Source organism: Coffea arabica, chromosome 6e (assembly GCF_036785885.1).
Source record: "Coffea arabica cultivar ET-39 chromosome 6e, Coffea Arabica ET-39 HiFi, whole genome shotgun sequence".
Lineage (NCBI taxonomy): Eukaryota > Viridiplantae > Streptophyta > Magnoliopsida > Gentianales > Rubiaceae > Coffea > Coffea arabica.
In genome coordinates, this window is record NC_092321.1 from 14381537 (window position 1) to 14396003 (window position 14467).

The 14467-nt window shown below is 36.0% G+C and overlaps 2 protein-coding genes across 2 annotated transcripts; both read left to right on the plus strand.

The window, feature by feature from the left end:
- The first annotated feature begins 1430 nt into the window (after positions 1 to 1430).
- LOC113697596 (uncharacterized) lies at positions 1431 to 5602 on the plus strand. The gene is made up of 8 exons (XM_027217277.2): positions 1431 to 1551; positions 2439 to 3220; positions 3310 to 3502; positions 3579 to 3655; positions 3756 to 3795; positions 4229 to 4283; positions 4543 to 4612; positions 5029 to 5602. The coding sequence occupies exons 2-8, from the start codon at positions 2600 to 2602 to the stop codon at positions 5236 to 5238; spliced, it is 1266 nt and encodes a 421-aa protein (XP_027073078.1). The 5' UTR covers positions 1431 to 1551; positions 2439 to 2599; the 3' UTR covers positions 5239 to 5602.
- Positions 5603 to 6521: 919 nt separating this feature from the next.
- LOC113697443 (UBP1-associated protein 2C-like) lies at positions 6522 to 13308 on the plus strand. The gene is made up of 7 exons (XM_027217057.2): positions 6522 to 6838; positions 9835 to 9955; positions 10138 to 10281; positions 11221 to 11417; positions 11506 to 11581; positions 12571 to 12919; positions 13094 to 13308. Exons 1-6 carry the CDS (start codon positions 6657 to 6659, stop codon positions 12904 to 12906), a joined length of 1056 nt encoding a protein of 351 aa, XP_027072858.1. The 5' UTR covers positions 6522 to 6656; the 3' UTR covers positions 12907 to 12919; positions 13094 to 13308.
- The last annotated feature ends 1159 nt before the right edge of the window (positions 13309 to 14467 follow it).

Genomic DNA, 14467 nt, shown 5'->3' on the forward strand with positions numbered 1-14467 from the left:
AACAATGGCAGGGAATGAGCAACATATATACATGTCCAGCATCTACCTTTGGTGGCTAGCTACACCACAAAAACACTTTTTGGATACTATTTTGTAAATGATTCTGACCCTGTTGAGTTTTTCTTGTTCTTTTTGTTTCTTTTACAATGGAAAGCTACATCTTACTCATCTGTCTTTTTTTTTTTTTTTAAATTCATTTTTCAGACTGCTGCCAAACGTCAAAATTGTATCGGGCAGGACAGCAACAAACTGTCCATCTAAGCCTAGTTTGATACAAAGAATTTTGGGAACGAAAAAATTGAACATCATTCCCTATCTTATATATATATCATCTGACGACTAGTTAAGATGAGTATGGCCTTTGTTGACTACCGGTTGGTGCGAGCAGGCCGAAAGGTTTCATTCATTGATTCTCATGTCATCTATTTTTGGGTAAGTAATTCTCATGTCTTCTTCAGATGCTGATATCTACAAAGCGTCGAGGCTTTTAGGCTCCTTATCTGTCAATCGATACCAGCTGCATTAACAATAACATGATTCCCCAAGACACGTGGCAGAGAAATAATTTTGTACTCTACAAGGGCTACAAGCTTTTAACAGCATATTTAAGTGATATATATACTACTAATGATATCCAGAGATTTTTTTTTTTTTTTTTTTTTGGTGGGGGTGAGGGGTACTTTATTCAGTTATTCTTGCTGCAGCGTGATGAAAACGTAGTCCATCTCGGAGATTTCTATATGCAGGTTATATAATCAAACAAAATTCATTTGTCCTAGTCTTTTAATTTATTAGCATGATCATTTGCTTTCTTTGTGTCTTGTAAAGCTTTTTAATGAAGCCACATATATAGACGGGTATTATTGTCTTGAAGGATATGAGAGAATATACAGCAATGGATTTGTCTCCTGATTCCACGTTGAGAGATTTTAGTAATGGATTACTAGCTAGCTAGTATGATTGATGGTATTAAATTAAGGCATGAAGAAAAATACTTTACTTTTGGTTAGCATGAGAATAAAAGAGTTGCATTTTGTATATCTTGTAAGCTGCATTGCATGGTGGTTTCTAGGTTAATCGGTCCAAAGAAATTGGCTGCCGAATTCGTGTCGAACCATTATACCTTATAAACTTGGCCAAGTTGTACGTGCAGGAGAGATAAGCATATGCTAAATTGATAATAGTTGCTGAAAATAACGTCAATAACTGAAAACGAAGAACTGACAATTGGATGAATTTCAATCAAGAAAAAAAAAAATGCCCTTGTTGAAATAATGGTGTGTTGAGGCCTGGATGAAGGTTGTAGAACCTGGTAATTAGAATTGCATGGCGTATGACTAGTCATTTTAGTGGCTTATGATTTTATTATGTATCCTTTTGGCAGTGCATGTTAGGAATTGATTCCTATATCTATCTTTGGGAAAGTGAAATCCCATTTCATTTCCCTATCCCAAGCACGTTTTTGGAATCTTGAGATTTTGAAAACTGCTTGGTTTCAAGATAATGAATTCCTAAAATTTGGCTTCTTTTCTTCAAGCTTCTTGCTTTCAGGTACACTTACTTTATGAGTTGCAACTAGTGGCAAGAAGCTAGGATTCTGATAACATTAGGTAGCACAGATTTCTTTTTTTCTTTCGTCACCAAAAAGTTTTTCATCCTCATCAGTCGTCACTAAATTCTAAGGAATAACTAATAAGTCTTCTGGAGTTGTGAATATGTGCCAGCATTTCATGGAATTATTAATTTCATAAGCATCAGTAGTGGATAATAAAAAGAATAATTAAATCACTGAACATATGCCAGTCTTCCGGATGAAATTATTGAGCTACAGATGCCCTGCACTGTATTCTTCAGCCATATCTGATAATAAGTTGGTAACTAAAACCTAACCTGCTGTCAAAAACTGAGCATTTTTTCTTTCCCTTTTAACCAGTTGAAAGTAAAAATTCATCAAATATCTTCTTTTATTTTTTTTTTCAATTGATAATAGTAGTTTTAAAGGGCCACCAGGCGAATGTGATGAAAATGGAATTGAAATTCGGGGTGTGGAGAGGGGAAGAATCAGTTTATTGAGTGGCACTATAATTGATGGAAAAGACAACATTCCTATAGATTATTAAAGTAAGACTTGACCTAGGAGGAAGTTGTTTTCTGTTTATTTTCTAAAAGCTTTGGCATTGGTTTTGTCAAAAGATCATTGTTCCTTCCTTATCCATTTAAAGAATAATTTAAAGATTAAGCTGTTGACACAATAGCAAGAAATCTTATTAATGAAGTCTTTTTCAAAAAAAAAAAAAAAAAAAATCTTATTAATGAAGTCTTGTTCTAGCATATATATATATATGAATTTGATGACTCCACTTCTGAAATTACAGATGGTTCCTGTTCATTTTTGTCTAACCTGCTCTTGTTGATGCCTTCTGTCCTTTTTGCCACAGCTTATTCTTCTAAGGAGTTCGTCAATAAAAAAGATCGATTCCCTACAGTTATTTCTTGCAACTTTGGTCTTGATAATTTCAGTGGAACTCACCTTTTGTTGCTGTTCTTGGTCCAAAGTTTTGAGTTGTTGCATCTCACCAGCATAATCATAATACCATCAATGAATATCCAAAAGATTGGGAGCTATGAAAGAATGCTGCAGAACTGTGGACACACAAGTGATTATGCTTCAGAATTTTCATACAGGTTTCCCCATAGTTTTGGTAATCCGCCGGAGTCCTCCGACATGGGGCTTTGTTTTCAGTCAGCAGCCAGAGATGATGGCTCACAGAGGCAAAACTTTTGGCCTAATAACTCATCTAGCACCATTATGGGCCAAATTGGATCAGCTTCTGCTTTCTATGCAGCGGAAGTTTACATGGGATTAACACAGCTTGATGCCAGAGATAATCAGTCCACCTGCAGCACCCAGCTTTCGAAGATTAATCATGATGTACATATTCCATCATATGACCAATCTGAGAATTGTTTATTTACAGATTCACCTCCAAGAAAGCTAGAGCCCTGCAGCTTCCCAGCGAATAACGCCTTGCCAGCGGTTCCAAACTCTCAAACCCCAAACAGCCAATATATCAGTTCAGAAGCATCCTATAGACATCCCTTTAGTGATCTTACAGAGAAAGAGAGGCTGTGGCAACTCAAAAAGAAACTGTTGGGTGACGTTGATAATCCCAATAAGAGACAGCATACCATGCCTCTTCAGAGAAATCAAGATGTCGGAGTAAGTTTTTTTCAGAAGAATAATCTCATTTCTGGATGCGAAGCACGAATTCTTTTATGTTCTGATTGTTGCTAGAAATGTCCTCACAGGTCTCGTGCAATTTGTACGACTCCCACTTCCCAAATGCGAAGCCGTCTGGGAGAAGTTCTGGATGTATTTCTCCTATTTCCACCAATCCTGCCTCTGCTGCAGGAGCTGTAACCAACAAGACACGGATCAGATGGACTCAGGAGCTTCATGATCGATTTGTCGAGTGTGTAAACCACCTTGGTGGTGCTGACAGTAAGTCGTTAAATACAGACCTTTTTCTGTCTATAAGAAACATATCGTTGTTGACAAACTTTTGGATCATACTCAGAGGCTACACCCAAGGCAATACTAAGGCTGATGGAATGGGAGGGACTAACCATCTTCCATGTCAAAAGTCATTTGCAGGTATTTCTTTCTGGATGACTTCAATTCTTAAGCTGATTTCTGCGCTCTGTATCCATTTCTAAATCAGGTTTCTTCTTTTTCTCATTTGTTTTCTTTGTAGAAATATCGAAATGCAAAGTACATCCCAGCATCTGCAGAAGGTACACGCTTGACAAACAATTTTGCACAATATGTGAGGAAAGTTGTCATGTTTGATCCTAAGATTGCTTCAGGTTATTCATTTGCAGTGTAATTGGTAATAACAAGATCAGTATTGCAATCTCGACAAAGCCATAACATGGTTTAAAGGGTTTACATCAATTATTGAACCAACACTTTATAAAGATTATCATTTGTAAACTTGGACAAGCAATATACATTCACCGTTTCAGCCCCTGCCATCCTTTTCCTATTAAACATTTGCATCCGGTAACTTGGAGCTATGAAGACAGGAAGTTTTAAATGTCTTCTCCTACAGAAGCAGCTAGTGAGAAAATAATTTTGGGGCTAGAAAGCATCTCTGCTTAAATTGCATATGTTATCAGCATTTACGAAACTGATTCTAGTTTAAACTGATCATCCTTGTCATTGCAGGAAAATCTGACAAAGGACCTTGCACAAGCAATGCAGCACAGATTGACATAAAAAAGTAATAACTCATTCTTAGCAAGAACCCATGATATAATTTAGTCTGTTCTTTTTGGTTTCCAGACTTTGTTTAGTATGTTCTTTTAGCTCTCTGATGTAATGCTTAACCTTATATTGAAACCTACTCATTCATATCATTTAATCCCTCTAAATGGAGCAACGATGGATCATCAGTAATGAAACTAAAACTCCGGCATTCAATTCTCCAGAATTTTTGAGAGAGGATGTTTAGCATCTGAAACCTGACTCTTTTTTGGCAGTGGAATGCAACTCAAGGAAGCGTTACAGCTGCAACTGGATGTCCAGAGGCGTCTTCATGATCAATTAGAGGTAGCATTTTGGTACTCTAATGAGATTAATAAACTTGCTAGAGATCCAACAAAGAGGTTCACAATTTCTGTACTGATAGAAATCAAATTTATTTTTCTCATTCCTCTTTTCATAATCATAATCTAAAACAGCAGATAAAATACAAAACGTTTTACAGCTGTTAAGTTTCTTAACGAGATGGAAATGTGCAGAATCTTATAGATCAGGGAATCTAAATGACACATCCAGTAACTGTTTATGCTCATTTACAGATATTCATATCTATCTGCATCATAATTCAGTTTTATAGTGCATTTCCTACAAGAATCTTTCTCTTCCCGGGAATAATCCATCAGGAGCAGTTCTACTTCTACAACTGATACTGTCACAGTTAATTCTTGAGTATCCTTTTAAGCTTCTTGCCCTTGTGTGGTTAGGTACAGCGCAAATTACAGTTGAGCATTGAAGAACAAGCAAGACAGTTGAAACTGATACTTGATAAGCAGCAAGAAACTGCAAAGAGCCTATTGGAAACTCAAAATTCAGCAATTACATCTCCCACTTACCTGTCTACCACACTTGAAAATGTAGATATTCTGATTTCAGAAGATTCTGAGAGTACCCCTTTCTCATCTAAAATAAGCTAGATGAAATGGGATCATAATCAAGTCAATATCTATCCTGTAAGCCTGCTTGTAGAATTCTGCAGAAGAAAAGAATTGCTTCAGTGATATCAATGCCCCACAACTTTGCTACTCAGACGATGGGGAATTAAAAGGGACCCTTGAGTTGAGCTTTCTTGAAACATAACTTGGTTGGAAAGCAAGAGCAAATTACACACCATTAGGCAATAGGAACTTTCACATACATATTGATTGTATTACAACAAATCAAAGTCTGAAAATTGACGAACATCCATGATGATTAGCTTGTGTATGGTCTTTCTTGATTTTGAAATTTTGCGCATGATAAGCATAAATTGCATCGAAATCTTTGAGGAGTTCTGAGTTATATATGGTACAAAAGATTGTGTTTTATACTCACAGCTGAATGATCACAAGTTTGTGTACAGGATGAGATTTTGTCACAGGAATGTTTTCAACTTTTTGATGCTAAGTTCCAGATAGCAATCTTTGGTCACAAAAAATTTGTCCTGATAACAAGTGTTGATACCAAAGCACTAAAAATTGGATAAGGACATTGCTGTAAATACAATATGCACAAAACAATGAAGAGTGAACTCAGAAAAAATTAAAAAGAGAAAGGGGAATTTTTTTTTTTTTTTTTTTAAAAAAAAAGCAGCCACCATCAAACAAGAAGTATAAATAGGTAACTAAAGATTAACGGCAAGGGAATTTGAAATTAGAACTAAAGAAAATCCCTGCGATTGTGATCGCCTTGGTGTCAGCTGCTATTGTGACCGACCATTTTAGGTCATTCCAATTTCTTGGAGTCCTATTCAGCTCTTAATTCTTAATCAAATTCGACTTTGATTGAGGGACTTACACTTCAAATTTTAGACTTTCCAAATTTATTTTTATGCACATTTATTTTTTGTTAAATTCTATATAAAAACTTAAGTTTAGTTTGGAAAGTCCATTACCATATTACCTGTGTAGCAACCATGTAAGTTTGCATGTACATTAGAGATGTTTTTCCATGTACAAATATATTGCCACAAAAGAATCAAAATAGATTAAAAAGTTTGGATCATTTTCTTTTTTTTCGTGGGGTAAATTTCAAGTGCAAATAATTGCACCAACTGTATTATTTACCACTTTTTTTTTTAATCATTAGGGATTTATAGGGAATTTTTGCTACAAAATAGCTTTTCTTTCTTTTTTTTTTCATTTCTATAATGTATTTCTTTTAAAATCCCTAACGTAACGTACCCTATAGGCTATATCTAGCAAGCTAAGACTACGGTAGTCTACCGTAGACCAACACGCACTACACAGTCTTAAAAAGCGAGCGGGCGAGCGAGCGGGCGGGCGAAGCAAAATCAAGACTTTCCTTGAGGCAGAAAATAAGAGGGAAAGAACCAAGTGGAGGGGAGGATAAACTGATGGAGGAGATAAAGAAGCGAAAGCTGGAGGAATTGGGCAACGGAAAATTCGATCTGAATTTATCACAACCCACTTCGCTGACTTTATCTCTGTCTTCCTCTTCATCTGCATCACTAGAAGAGCTGCGCACGCTGCTTGAACCTCTAGCCAAGCCTCAACTGACTGACCTCCTAGTCAAACTGTATGCTCTATCCCCAAATTCCTCTTCTTCTTCCTCATTTTTTTTGATATTTGTGATCAGTTTTAAATTGCATGAGCGTTTTAGTTATGTGAGTTTTATGGGTTTTGCTTCTATATGCTGCTGGTACTTGAATATTTGTGGGATTGGTTTTTTGTGCTCTGTTTGTAATTTCTTCGAACAGTTGGTGCTCGAGATAGTTGACAAGAGTTTGGTGGCTTTTCTCTTTATTCTTTTTTGGTGAAATTGGTTCTATAATTGTTTCTGGGTTGGTTTGAATTATCGTGTGCTCAATTTCTTTGAACTTATATCATGACTTTCTTCGCCCCTTCTGATTCAAAGAGGATGAATTTTTATTGGATTGTATAAATTGCTTCTATGCAAGTTTTGTCAGACAATTTTAACCTGATTATTGGCATAGTTTCTTATATCTATTTATTTTTCAATTTTTGGCTGAGAGCTGCATTCAAGTTAGTAATTTTATTGGACCAACTAATAATGTCATTATTGTTGGTTTCATGGCTACTAAGCTGTCCTTTTGGAAACCGGTTTTGGTGATTAACTCTTCTTATCCTGCATTTAGGCTCGTTGACATGGACTTTTTAGAACCTTTTTTGGTGTACAATTGCAAGAAAGAAGTAAATTTGTCATCTTTTTTTTGCAGTTTTACTTCTATGACATGAATAAGTTTCCGTTTGACTGCAGATAAAGACAGAGACAGAACTAGTGGTAAATTTGAGAGATAATTGAATGCATGAGGACTTTGGAGGAGATTTTCTTTGCTTTTTTGAATGTCAAGTTATCTTATGTAGTACAACCAAAAGTAGAGGAGCATTTAGGCTTTAATTACACTGCCCCTGATTTTCTGCCAAGGATATGCAAAGTTTCTATGTGAACTTTTGACTAAGGGAATCATGGTAAGTAAATGCTTGTTTTTGCTTCTGGAAATTATATTACTTTTGATAGAGTGATAGCTGAACAGGCAGCAGTAGAGGAACCACTGCAGCCCCATGTAATTGCTGATGCATTCCCGGAAAGTGGGTAATTAGAACAGATCATCCGAAGTTAGGGCACAGTTAAATTGTAAGTTTGTTTTCATTGTTGTGCACCTGAAGCAAGCCTGTGATTTGAAAATATCGCTAAGAATTAGCTGCATCTGACACTAGAAGTCAAAGATTTTTTTTTAATTTTGTTTTTAAAATTTTTTTGGCCCTAAAGGACCAAAGATAAAGTCTAGGTTTGCAGCAGGTGTTTGTGGAATTTGGGAAGCCAGATGAAGTTTTAGGTGAAGGTACATGGATCACTTTGTGTCTGTTAGCCATTTTAAATGTTGGAGAGTCTATGACAACACTAACTAGTAGATGAAGCTAAGCCACAATAGTTATGGAGGAACTATGAACAAAACTTCTGGATTTACAAATGATAGCACAAAAAAATGCTTTTTCCCTACTTAAAATTGTCATATAGCAGATGATGAAGTAATAAATGGATGGATACAATATTTAGTTGATTTAGCTAATGCCAGCAGAAACAAGTCTCTATTTGTTGAAAGAAATCTGCAGCCATATTATGCAATCACGATAGATTATAAATGAAGGTTGATTCAGAACATGTGGATAAGTTTTAAATTGAATCAAGTAGAACCTAGACTATGTTAATGAGTCCTTGTGGCTTCTTCCTTAGTCTCATAGCAGTTCACCCAGTAATTTGGTGAACATGTAATTCTTATTTTCTTTTGTTTTGAGTTATTTAATGTGCAACTTTTTCCTTGATGTGCGGCCAGATTTGGAATGCATGGATACGAAGTATGGTTCAAATTGTATGGCATGGCATTGTACTTCCTGAACATGACACATGCTGCCTACCCACAAAAATGTGTACATAAACAGGATGTGTATATGTTTATATCTGGGCTTGTTTGTGGTTAGATGGACTCTTCATATGTGTCTATAAATTTTTGGGAAAGGGGGGGTGGGGGGGAAGAGAGAGAGAGTTACTATGGGTCTCTATTGATCGTCATTCTCGTGCTACATGCTCAGACGTTTCTACCTTGTGCTTGGTACCACTGTCTTTCACTTTTACTGAGAACAAGATTGAATTGATTACATCTTTTGTCTTCAAAAGTTTTTGAAACTCAAAAATGCAATGACTTAGATTCTTCTCTTTTTCCCCTGTTTTGTGTTCTTACTTCTTTGGGATAGATAGCTAGATGTCTTGGGGAGGGAGAGGGAGAGAGAGCCTGTATGGGCATGGTACTTAACATTGTGGATTTAACTAGTGGTGGACTGTACGGACATGGTACTTAACATTGTGGATTTAACTAGTGGTTGAACTATGTCATATTTGATTGATGTGAAAAATGCTGCTTTGAAGCATCATAGATAATATTCTGGACACAAATGGAACTTCTGGAAATTGTTTTATTAGCTTCTGAATTGGTGTCTGAGTGTGTCTATCTTTCTTCAATCTGTCCTTACTTCCAATGGTACGTTTTGACGAAAAGAAATTTTGAGGCCTTGAAGAAAGGACCATATTGTACTGTTCTTTATTAGTTACCACATGGCTTGATTTGTTCTTAGTTTCCTGGTGAAACTTTGAAAAATAAATATTGTCTTCAAAGATGTTCAAAACCTGTCTTGATCTATGTGTTTCTTGGCGTTTTTGCCTTTGTTCAATCTATTCAACTTAATAACCATTCTTCTGCCCCATTCACATTTAGGATCCTGTTTTTAGTGCATCTGTTATGCATTACTCTTTTGCATCATGTGCATATAATTGTCTATAGGTAATTCTAAGAGGTTTCTTGTTAGTGAGCTGATGGATTGTGTGCTTAATCTCCTATTTATGTGTATTTTTTCTTGTATATTGACCATAGTTCATTTTGCATGTTTGAGTTATGTGCCTTTGGTCAAATGGGCCATATCCTGCTCTCCTCCTGGTGGGATGCTGCGTGAATTGACATTATGCATGTGTGCTTGTTTGCATGTTGTGGCTTGAAGAGGGTTCCAATATCCTTTTATTGCTGAAGAAATTAGAAGTGTTGCAAGAGCAGATCCAGCCCTTCGAAAGCTTTTTGTTCGTGGTTTATCCTGGAATACTACTTCAGAGACCTTGTGTGCTGTGAGTGCATTGTTGTATGCTTGTTTTAGGTTCCCTTTGTAAAAGTTGCCTGTGACATGGCCATCACAAGAGAAAATTTATTTGCTTATGGTTCTCTTTTCCCAGCATAATGGCTTTAAGACTTTCCAGCAAAAGTAATAAGCTTAATGACAGAAAAATCTCATGTGGTTGTTACTGTTCAGGCATTTGAAGAGCATGGGGAAATTGAAGAGGGTGCTGTGATAGCTGACAAAGCTACAGGAAAATCACGTGGCTATGGTTTCATCACATACAAAGACATGGAGTCAGCTCAGAGAGCTTTAAAAGCACCAAGCAAAATTATTGATGTAAGCAATTACCATTCTCCTTCATTAGGCTCACTGATCTTTGCTATGGTTGCCTATTGGGTAAAATGGAAAAGGAGTTGAAAAATTAACTTTTGGCTTCTTTTGTTTTTCTGTGATCTACATCATCAAGTTCAAGTGTCGCCCAATTGTGAGTAAGAGAGAGCTTTGTAATAATCTTTCTGTTTTTGCAAACTGGTTCTATAAGGAAAGACCAAAAGGTAATAAGGTAGTTGCATTTGACACTTCCAGGGAAAGAAGAAAGACAGAAAAGTTAATAGTTTACTGGGTTCAATCTTCGTGCAATGAGGGGTTGCTTCATTTTATTTTGCAAAGACATGTCACTAGTAGGAGGAGAATTTCTTCTTTTGGGTAAAAGGCAAAGCTGCATGAGCTTAGCCTCATACTTTCGGTTTGCCTTAAGGCTATGTTGATAATGCTATAGTTGTCTAATTGAGGAGACAAAGTCAGAATACAGCTTTGTATCTTATTTGTTGTGCTAATTTAGTAAATGGAGTGTTTCTCTTTCTGTTTTGTTTGTGTCTCAGTATGTTTAACATTGCATATAGCTGATTCTGTGATATTTTAAGCCCTCTTTTACTCAGTTAAATTGGTTGACTTTTTGGCCAATAGTTGTGTAGTTTAACTGGCTTGCAATAGTGTTGAAAATTTGACTTCAGACTTCTTGCTTCATTCTTCCTGAGAGACTATTCTGGAGAGTTCATGTTTTGGCTTCCATTTTGCAACAATAAAACTTGGTGTAATCACCGAAGTCTTCATAGATTGAGTAAAATTGACGTGTTATCCTGATCTACTTGATTTTAACCTCATTTATTTCATGCATTTTGAATATTAGTGCATTGACCACTTTAGTGCATTGGTGCTGCCTGTTACTTAAACAAACCATTTTTTGATTTTATGCTCTCTATCTGTTGGTTTTAGGGTCGCATGGCTGTCTGTAACCTAGCCTGTGAGGGCTTGAGCAGCTCCAGCACTACACCTGATCAGGCCCAGAGAAAGCTCTATATTGGTAGTTTGTCACCGGAAACTACCAGTGAATTGCTACTGAGCTTCTTTGCAAAGCACGGTGAGATAGAAGAAGGTTCAGTGGCATATGACAAGGAAACAAACAGATCACGGTATGAAACCTTCCTATCTCTATGTTGCTACTAAAATTAGGGAATCTGTTATGAGCAAAATGTGATGAATCTGACCGTACATATGCAGTGGTTTTGGCTTTGTTACTTTCAAAACTGTGGAAGCTGCAAAGAGAGCTATAGATGATCCACAAAAGATGCTTGGGGTGAGTAGGCATAACTTCATATCTGACTTGTGTGCTTATGCAAGTTATGTAGTTCTTGTTGGTGAAGTTGAAATTTCAGTCTTTTAACTTTCAATCTTGTAGGACAGGTGTTCTGTTTGTGTACAGCCAGATATGTGTAAGAATTAGATGTATATCAGATGTTCGAAGTAAAATGTATTATAAATTAGCAAATCCTAAGCTCTTTCCGAGCAAAATCTGATTTACGACAATGTGCAGGGGCATTACGATTCAAATATGTTAGCATATGCATTGTGCTATGTACTCCAAGTAGTTATGTGCAGATGAGGATGTTATCCAAGGAAAGATACTTTCTCAAGTTAATGCTAATGTGAAGTCTGGTTGTAGTAGCCAAAGGAGTTTCATGCCATATATGCCTTTGTACTACCATCTAGAATGTCAAAAGTTGTGGGCTTGATACTTTTGTTAAAGACTGGTCTGAGTTAACAGTTGCATGCATTAGCCACCACACCACCACGCGTTCCGTGTATAGACTGATAGCAAGAAAAGATTGATGCATCAGTTCTGTGCTACTGTGGCTGTGAATGAATATCCTTAGACCCGCAAAGACACGACCTTTTTTGGCTACTCTGATATACTCGAAAGCTCTTTTAACATTAAAACTATTAAGGTTGGACAGGCTACAACTACATGATATCAGAAGAACGGAGGAAAGGCTTTCAGAAAAATTTTAAATGTTAACAGTTATTTCTGATATTAATATTCAGTACATCAGGGAAGTCAGATCCAGTGTGAATTCTTTGAGTGTTACTTTTGAATGGTGTTGATTGAGCTACAACAGAAGCCACTATATCATTTTTTTTAATCGTTTTTATTGTATGATTATTTACCCTAGGTAGCAAACCAGCAGCCCTCTTTTTGGTGCATGTAATATCTGTGTAAATAAGAAATGTGTATGTCTTTGTTAGTGATTATTATGAAGGAATTTTGTCTTTTCAAAATGGTTGCAGGGAAGAAATATAACTGTGAAGCTTGCTGATAACCACAAAGGCAAAGTTATGCACACACAGTTACCATCACCAATTGTTCCAGTACCAGTTGGTTTGGCTTCTGCATACCCTCCCCCTCATAATGTTCATTCTGGCTCTGGAAATCCGGTTGGATATGCTTATCCTCAACCATTGGCAGCATATCCTGGTACTGCATACTCAAGTCCACCTGTAGTAGGAGCTGGTGCATACCCAGGCCAACCACAGACTTCGTATCCCCAGTTTGGTCATAAGAAAGATCCTCCAACTCCACCTTCAGCACTAGGAGGGTACCCGTATTACATGCCAAAGCAATGATTATAACCTCATTGTAAGCATGTTTCAGCCAGCTGATTGCTATTCCTTGTCCCTTTCCTAAGCACATTCCTAAGATAACTTGGCCCCTGCAGGATTCTTAACGAATTATTAGCTGCTTAATAAATAGTTGCTACATGTTAAATTTTGTCTTACTCTCTCTTTTCCTTTTGTATTCCTTTTAACCCAGGTTCTCAGGAGCTTAGGTTATTGCATTTGAGAAAGGAGCAAACTTGGATGAGGATATGCAAATTAAATGTTTTATTGTTGCAGCACCTAATTATTGTAATGGACAAATTTTTTGTAGTTGTAGATGTTATAAGGATGCCATGTTACAGGTGGCAGATTTAATCTCTGTATCTATCTTAGCTTGATAAAGACGTAGCTGTCCTTGGTTTTGTCTGATTTTCTTCCTCCAATACAACTCGATTTGTTTTGTCTGCTTTTTGGATGCGGTTATGGTGTTTATTTGCTTGAGTTCTACTGCCGGGGAACAACAAACTTTTTGCACATTTCATTGCATGCCAATAATGGTCTTGCTGCCGCTGAAAATGATCAGAATCTGCCCATGATACAAGCGTTTCCTATTGAGGTATCTCTCGGTAATAGGACCAAAAAACTAGACGCCATTTTTTCCAGTCTGGTAAACTTCTGAAGCGCCGGCCACCGGTGGAAAGCTGAATGGTAGACTAGTCACATATGTATGTATAGTCATCTGCTGGATATATGCGGCTTGAAAAGAGAGGGAATGGAATGTTGAGATTGGGAGATTACTAAGAGAGCGTATTGGTTGTGGCACAATTGCCATGGTACCAAACGAAAAGATAATGAAACTCAGGTTTGGATTCAAGAGTTTTTTAAAAACTAGTTTTTCAAATACTATATTAAAATTTTAAAAAAATACTCTAAAAAGTAATCTAAATATTTTTAATATTTAAAAAATATTCCAAAATATATTCTAATAACTTTTCTGCTCTTAAATATCCCAAAATATTTTTTAAAATATACTATAGAAATTTTGTTACAGTAAATTTTTTCAAAAATACTCCAAAAAACAGCTAATCCTCTGTTAGCTGTTTTTGGAGGTATTTTTGAAAAAATTTATTGTAGTAGTGTATATGAAAAATTTTTACTATAAAAAATTTTTGAAATTTTTGATATATTATATGGATGAGATATTTTTTGAGTTATTATGTATTACTATAACATTATATTTGAAAAACTTGTTTTTGAAAAAATGGCTAATCCAAACGGAAAATGAGTTTCTTATTTGCTTTATTAATTGATCTGAAGTTAGGAAAAAGCAATTTGGAGATTTGTATTATTTGTTTCGGTTTTGTTTAGGTTCCAAAAACGGAATTCGAGATACATGAAAAGTAAGAAGAAAGTATTTCTGTTTTAATTTTTTAAAAAAAAATGGGAAAAAGGGTGAAATTTAAGGTTTCGACAAGAAGAGCATATTAATTGTTTTACGTTGCATGACACTGATTTTGTATTAATTGTTTCACTGAAAAAAGATGTTATTTGGAATGTAGTTTTTTAAGGAAAATTTTTTACTTTTCTC